The 8,638-nt window shown below is 33.4% G+C and overlaps 1 protein-coding gene across 1 annotated transcript; it reads left to right on the forward strand.

Moving 5' to 3' along the window:
* On the forward strand, positions 6,100 to 8,095 carry LOC105165516 (polyphenol oxidase I, chloroplastic-like). The gene has a single exon (XM_011084555.2). It carries the CDS (start codon positions 6,137 to 6,139, stop codon positions 7,874 to 7,876), a length of 1,740 nt encoding a protein of 579 aa, XP_011082857.1. The 5' UTR covers positions 6,100 to 6,136; the 3' UTR covers positions 7,877 to 8,095.

Here is an 8,638-nt window from a genome sequence, read left to right on the forward strand (position 1 = left end):
AAGACCAAGATAGAAGGAAGAATCGTCGTGATTTATGACTTGGGAAAGCCCACAAACCCCCTTTCCCTTCTCCCCGTCCAGCGGGGGCCTCGCTCTCGCCTTTGGCTCGAGCTACTTCTTCTATAATTTTTAAATCATAATTATTTATAATGTAAGAAATAATCTTTTTTTAAGCATAATATACCTCAAAAATGTCAAATTACACCTTTTTTTAAAACAAAAATTAAAATTACACTTACATCCCATTTGAAAATTTTTTGTTTGCACCTGAACTCATTCTATTAGGGTTCACACTAAAATAATGATATTAGCAAAAAATTACAAAAGTTTTCAATTTTACTCATCATTTAACAGCCCTATGTAGATTTTTATACTTATAAGAGGATAAATATAATATATATATATATATAGTTACTTTATAAGTACAAACTTATTACATAAGAATGCTACATGCATGAGGGGGAAAATATGTAAATTTCTTTTGCCAATGTCAGTATTTTTCATTTAAATTCTAATAAAAAGAAATTAATATAGATGATGAATTTTTGAAGGAAATGTAAATATAATTTTAAATTTTTTAAAATATATATATATATATAATTTTTATATTTTTAAAGAAAGTTTAAACGTAATTATCCTACAAATAAAAAAGGTCCCCGAAAAATGTGGATAAAAGAGATAAGAAAAGACCTTACAGGGGAAAGTCTTTAAAAAAGCAAGTGTGGACTCGCCATCCCAGATTTTGACTGTACTTACTTCTTCATCTGGAAATATCAGACTTTTTTCACAATTTTATTGGGGATTGGACGAACGAGTACTTGTTCAACAATGAACCAATTAATATCACTCTTTTACGTAAATTCACCGTTCACATACAATAAATCAATTTTAAATCAATCAAGATTAAATATAAATTTTTATTTAATTTTTTTTTTGATATCAATAAATTTAATGAATTTCGAGTAACAAAAAAATGTATTTATTAGACATATATATATATATATATATAGAAATAACAAAAATGACGATGTAATAATGACACATCAGTGGGTGCAATAAACTTAAATTAAAGATTAGCATAATATTTAGATTTGTGTGTTGAGTGTTTTGGAGAAAGAGAGAAAAAAACAAAGATAAATAAGTGGATGTGTTGAAGATAGATACTATGTTTGAATTTGTATTTTGAGTTAATTTAAAATATTTAAAATCAGTGGTGTAGGTTTGATGTTGAGATTTAGGAGACCAAAATTACTGTTAATAGTCAAATCATGTCTCCTTTATATTATATATATAAGTGTATATAAAAAATATACAAATAAGGTGTAAAAATACAAAATAAACATTAAATATGTCTTATCTTATTCCGAAACATATACACTATGTTTATTTTTATTTTCAAATTATTTTCGAGACGAGTCAAAACATATCTAATATTTGTCATTATCCAACTATTTTGGCATAAATACATACATATATATATACACACACATATACATAAATATATATAAAAAAGACATGATTTGACAATGAATAGTAATTTTTGTCTCTCAAAACACAACTTTAAACATACAATACTTATTTTAAATTATATAAAAAAATAAATTCAAATATGCATACTATCTCTAATACATACTTATTTATCTTTATTTTTCTCTTTCTATCTCCACAAATCACAATAAAACACTAAAAAAAAAACGAATCCAAACACTGTGATAGCGTTTTCCACGAGATAGGCTCAATCAAATGCTCGTGCCTCTGTCCATTTTGTTTCAAAAAGAGAGGGTGGGTAGGGTACAATAATTGCTTATTAAAGAAGGTTCCTACTTACTGCCTGCTTTCCCAGTTATATTCTCATTTCTTATAGATTTAGAATTCAAATAGATGGACTTGTTGGTATTTATAGTGCTTTTAATTTTTAATTTATTTAATATTTCTCCCCCGTCAAATACTTTACATGAATGAATCCGATTTTCATGTTGTTATTCGAGCTAGTAATAGTGCAACATTCTATTTCCCAACTCTTTTCCAAGCGGAACCAATAAATTATGGGACTATTGTAGCTTAGAGTGGATTTCATGGTTAAACTTAAACGAATTATAAAATAAGTGTAATATATTTGTCATGTGATTGGTATATAATTTAAAAAAATAAAAAATACCAATCACATAACAAATATGTTATACTTATTGTGTGATTGACGATTTGAGCAAACTTAAAATATGAGTAAAAACTAGACGCACAATATTAATTAATAAATATATATATATATATATATATTTCATTATTCAATCAGGGATAATTTGAATTTCTCAATTGTAATAATGCCGTTTCTCTTTTGCAGTCACATGGATTTATCCATCAATGAGAAAATTGCTGTGTGAAAGTCCGAAGACTTAACCGATTTTCAGAAACACAATTATAGGCATGCCGAAGAATAGTGTCAGTTGGAATCTTGTTTTGTAAATTGAAATTACAATTTTATATATTTTTTAATAAAATATATAAATAGAACTTATTCAAAAGTAAAGCATCTGGACGGAAAAATGTGTTCCAATTTTCCACTATAAATTGGGCAACCCATCACAGTATGAACCACACAAGAAACCCATTCGCCACGGCATCTTCTCATCTTCCCTGCGCCACCACCATCTCTGCCGCCCCTTTTCAATCGTATTTAGTGTATTAATTGGAAATGCAGTGGATTGACTGAACTGATGTAGAGAAACCATCATATGAAAGACTTGAGGACTTGGACAGTATGATTGGTATATTCGGTCCTGATAGGATGATATTAGTCCTCAAATTTGAGAAATCATGGCAATTATGTGCATAAGAAGACTATATTTTGGATCTGGCGAGTGGTGATGTCGTGAGATATGGTTATCATAAACTTTATCCAATGCAGTCGGAGTATATAGCGAGGACGGTGGATTCCAAGAAAAAATCTATCTCTGGTCAGTTTATGGCCATAATAATTGATTGAGTGGGAAGGGATTTACTACGACGATCAGTAGCGTAAATACATTTCAAGGATGAAGCATAGATGCCTAGTCAAGAATGAAAATTGATGCTCAATTCCATGTTCTAGACTAAGGCAGGAAACATTTGATAGTAGGACCATACCCATATGAAAATCGGAGCCTAAATGTTCACGCCAATATTCACCCAGTGTCTGTACTGTTGCTAGACAATCACCCATGGTAATAGGCTATTTCTAATTATAAATTAATTAAAAATAATTAATTAACTGTGTTTAATGAATTGTGTAATAACATACTCAGGTTTACCTAAGAGTCACACACAAATCAGTGAAAAGTGGTGGAATTAATTCTGAAAAGAATTAAATTAATTTTTGGACAACATAAATGATTGGATCATTTATGTGGAGTCACCCATTGGATGGATGACCCAAATTTAGTTAATGAGATTAATTGAATTTTGAATTTGACCTTTTAAATTAATTGAATTAATTTAAGAGGTTTGCACAATTAATTAGTGGATTCATTAATTAGAATTGAGCTAAAAATAATTAGTTGGACTAATTATGATTGATTAGACTTAATTAATTAAGTAAATTGAACTCATGTAATTAATTAACTAAATTGAACTCATTTAATTAATTAACTAAATTGAACTCATTTAATTAATTAAGTGCGTTCTTTGCTTGTGTATATTTGATTGGATTAAATATTCATTTAAACTATATTTGTTGGGTATTTTATTTAATTAGATTCAAAAATAGGTGCAACAGAATTAGTTATTAGGCTAAATTTAATTTGTTGGGATAAATTAATCGAGCTCTGTCCAAATGCACCAAGCTTAGCCCATGTTAACCTTATCTAGGCCAACTTAGAGAGTAAAAATGGTTGCTAAGGTTTAATTTTGGGGGTGATTTTTGAATCTGAGTGGGAGAGAAGAGTTTATAGAAAGTTGACGGAGATAGAGAAATAACCTAGTTGACTAGGTCTTCCCTCTTTTTGCTCCCGACTTCCTTCCAACTCTTCCAACACTCAAAACTCACCTAGTCGATTTATGCCTCACCTAAGTGCTGATTTTGTCCACCCCACACACATCCCTCTCCATCTTTCTTGTTCTTCTTGGTAGATCGAAAAATACACTAAACAATAGTGTAGTTTTTTCGATCCCTCTTCTCGAATTTGTGCTAGTACGAGAATAAATTTCATATTCCCAATGTAGTATGGACACTTTTGGAAAATTTCTATATTGGAACTTGCACGGACAAACGTTGAAAGAAGAGCAATATGTATAGACAATCAGAGGTGAAAAATCGAAAAAGTATTCTCTTTTATTTATTGCTCTATTTTTCCCCCCTTTCTCCATAACCTAATATTATCTTTGAATTTTAATGTATCGATAGCATGAGAATGTTCAAAGGTACACCTCTTGAACTTCGTTATTACTTTTAATTTTCACCTTACCGCGTTTCCGCCGTGTTCCCAAATTAATCCACTTCCTCTCATGAACTGTTTATGACCTTAACTTGATCCGAATTAGAATTTAAAAAAGTTGAAATTCTCAACTTGTTTAATGGCAAATCAGTCTAAAAGGATTTTATTCAATAATTCAGAATAGATCCTAAAAACTTAAAAGAAAATAAAATCAATCCTTTTTCTCATGATAAAACCTTATAATTATAATTCTCATCATAGACGAAATATAATATTTAATTATGGATAATTGCTATAATTAACTATAAATAATTATTGATCACAATGATGCAATGATTACTAATGGTAATTTTTACGAGTATGATTAAAATATATATATGACATAACAAAACTATTTTTCATAGAAAGTAAATTATTTTTTTTTCATCCATTTGAATTAATATAATTAATAATATTTATTTACCATAATTTATAGTGTATAGCCATTAAATACATTGTAGTAGTAATTTTTTTTAATTGTGCATTTTTCACTTTGTTAATTTGGATCCAATTTGCATGTTGTTATTTGAGCTAGTAATAGTGTAATACTTATTTCCGACACTTTTCCATGCACAATAATTGTGGGAAGTCTAGCTTATATTGAATTTGCCTTTTGAATTTTAATGAATTATATCACAAGTATAATATATATATATATATATATTATATTTTATATATAATTTACAGAAATGATAAGTCACACATAAATATCTTACACTCATTGCCTAGTTTGCTTAAATCAAATTTGAAATGGGACTGAGAACTATAGACACAACATTAACACAAAGGATTATAACTACATGTAGATTTTTTGTGGTTTGAAAAATTACATCTAACATTCCTGAAGTTTGTTTTCATCTAACAAATAAGTTCATTCGTTGGTTAAAATTTATCGAATTTGCTGATATTAACAAAAAAAATCTATATTTACCCTCAGTTGACTTATTAATGATTTATAACAGGTCTAATAAATCTCAGGAGTGTTAATTAAATGTAATTTCTCAAATCACAATAAATTTACATATAATTAGACCAAATCTTAGGGTAAGAGAATATAATTATCCCTTGCCAAAAATGTCAATAAGAAACAATAATAATTCCATTATTCAACTAGGGATATATAATTTGAATCAATTGTAACAATGTTACTTAATGTCTATTGGAATTCAATCTAATCCCCTACTGCTTCAATCCATTCCCCTCGCCAATCTAGAACATGCATCTCCAAAATTTTAACTCAAATCAAGTTTTATTAAATTTAAATTAATAATATAATAAGTCATATTTTTACAATATAATTAATGTATAATTCAAATAAAATAATTCCAATCACATAATAAATTTATTATATTTATTTTATAATTGATTTGATTCAATTAAATCTAACTTTAAAAAAAAAAAATATCACCTACATTTGTTTTTCTTTTCCACTTTTGCATTCATCCGTCAAAAGAAAAATCTTTTGTCTGAAAGTCCGAAAAGAAAAACGTTCAGAAACACAATTATAGACACTCCTCGACCCGTACTATAAATAATGTCAGTATTTTCATCTTTTGTAGACATGTAAAATATAACAAAAATTCAAAAAATAAAAAATATGAACGGAAAAATGCCTTCCAGCTCTCCACCATCCCTCTATAAATTGGGCACCCCATCACAGCAGAAACCACACCAGAAAGCCACTCGCCATGGCATCTTCTCATCTTCCCTGCGCCACCACTATCTCCGCCACCCTTCCTCTTCCCTCTGCCCAGCCTCTCTTTGCGAAGCCATCACATTTCCTCACCCATGCAAAGCGCAGCCCCCGTCTCCAGGTTTCTTGCGCCACCGCCCCAAACAAAAACGACTCCGTCGATGACACTCCCCAGGGGAAGGTCGACAGGAGGAACATGCTTCTTGGTTTAGGCGGCCTGTACGGTGCAACCAACCTGGTTTCCACTCCGGGGGCCTCCGCAAATCCCATACAACCGCCGGAGCTGGACAAGTGTGGCGTTGCTACAAACGCCGCGAACCAGAAACCTGTAGAGTTCAGTTGTTGCCCCCCGGTTACTCAAAGAATCATTGATTATAAGCTTCCCCCTGTTTTCCAGATGAAAATCAGGCCATCTGCTCATAGGGTTTCCCCTGAATACATATTCAAGTACAACATGGCCATAGATCGGATGAAACGTCTGCCACAAGACGACCCACGTAATTTCCTACAGCAGGCTAATATTCACTGTGCTTACTGCAATGGCGCTTATGACCAGCCGGGACAGGGCACGCTGGACCTTCAAGTCCACGAATCTTGGCTTTTCTTCCCTTTCCACAGATGGTACCTCTATTTCTACGAGAGGATCTTGGGGAAATTGATTGGTGATCCCACTTTCGCCTTGCCATTTTGGAACTGGGACAATCCTAAGGGCATGACCATGCCGCCCATGTTCGTGGATCCTAGGTCCGCTCTCTATGACGAAAAGCGAGACCCTGCCAGCCTCCCGCCCGCCGTGGTGGATCTTGGAAACACCCAAGTCACTGACCCGCTTCAGTTGGTGGCCAATAACCTTACCATTATGTACAGTGAGATGATTCGTGTTAACGCAAACGTCTATGACTTCATGGGGCAGCCTCTCCGCGAAGGCGGCAAACCTAAAGGTGGCGGATCCTCTGAACGTGGATCTCACACATCTGTTCATATCTGGGTTGGAGATCCGAACCAGCCCACCCGCGAGGACTTGGGGAACTTCTACTCGGCAGGTCGGGACCCGTTGTTTTACTGCCACCACGCTAATGTGGACCGCATGTGGACATTGTGGCAATATTTCTTGCCCAGCAACAAAGTCCCGGACAAGAGGATTACTGACCCTGATTTCCTCAACGCTGCCTTCTTGTTCTACGATGAGAATGCTCAGCTCGTGCGCGTCACTGTCAAGGACTGTTTGGATAACCTGAGAATGGGATATGATTTCGAAAGAATCGACCTGCCGTGGCTGGACTACAGACCTCCGCGGCAGACGGCCAAGGCCAAGGTCCTTAGAACGAGCAGTACTGCCCCGAAGGCCTCCACCCTGTTCCCTCTGAATCTTGACAAAGTTGTCCGCTTCCAAGTCGACAAAACAAAGAAGGGCAAAGCCGACGAGTTGCTGGTGCTGGAAAACATAACAGTCGATACAACGAAGTTCCTTAAGTTCGATGTTTTCGTGAACGATGAGGACGACAACGCCACCGAGCTCGACAAGGCGGCATACCTTGGGACGTACGCTCAGGTGCCACACAAAACCCCCAACAAAACCGCCACGAGCACCATCAGGATGAAGCTGACGGAACTTTACGACGACATGGATATCAGCGACGATGACAGCATTGTGGTAACGCTGGTTCCCAGGCATCAGGGGCCCGGCGTTACTATTGGTGGTATCAAGATCATTGAGAATCCGTCAGACAACTAATCAAATCCAGTTGGTCAATCCGAGGAGCCTTGCTATTTTGGCTATTATCTGGTGTGCACTCCCGGTCTGTCAAGATGAATTTGTGTGAATAAAGATTTCCTGCATGAAATCCTGTGTTATGGTTTGGTTTAGTTAATCCTTGTAAGTTTGTTGATCATCTGCCCCGGGGAATGTGATCGTGCTTTCTAAATTTCGAAATAAATTGATGAGTTTGATCAATTTTATCTACTATTCGCCTTCAAATTCATGTTAGAATGTGGTGGATTCCTACTAAGAAAAGTATTCAAGGCTTCTGCCCGGCAGGATTTTGATCCATCGTCTTTTCCTGAAAAGACTTGCAGATGGCATGATTCAACTTTTTCAAGTATATTAGTAAAGTAAATTAATCTTTCCTCTAAAACTTTTAAACTCTCTCACAAATTAAAAGGTTTTTTTCTTTTTTTTTCAAATTATAAGTTGTCATTAAGAAAAGAAAGGATTGAAGTATTTAAACTGTTATTGAGAAATCAATTAAGACAAATAAATCATTCTTATCAATTATTTAATTGTAAGATCGATCGTTAAAAATTTACAAAAATATAAAAACCAATCAAAATAGAATTGCATGGTGAGTGCCTTAGGAAAAGAATTAACTTAAGTAATACGTTTCTAAAATCTAAATCTATCCTGTTATAAAAGTAAATTTTTTGTCGTACTAATTTTTAAATATTCAAATTTATCTTTTATTCTATTTTTTTCTTTAAAATTTTTTGGTGAAATTAG

This window comes from Sesamum indicum, linkage group LG6 (assembly GCF_000512975.1).
Source record: "Sesamum indicum cultivar Zhongzhi No. 13 linkage group LG6, S_indicum_v1.0, whole genome shotgun sequence".
NCBI classification, from domain to species: domain Eukaryota; kingdom Viridiplantae; phylum Streptophyta; class Magnoliopsida; order Lamiales; family Pedaliaceae; genus Sesamum; species Sesamum indicum.

Coding starts and splice junctions, on each gene's coding strand:
- LOC105165516 (XM_011084555.2), top strand. CDS start 6,137: ATGGCATCTTCTCATCTTCCCTGCGCCACCACTATCTCCGCCACCCTT.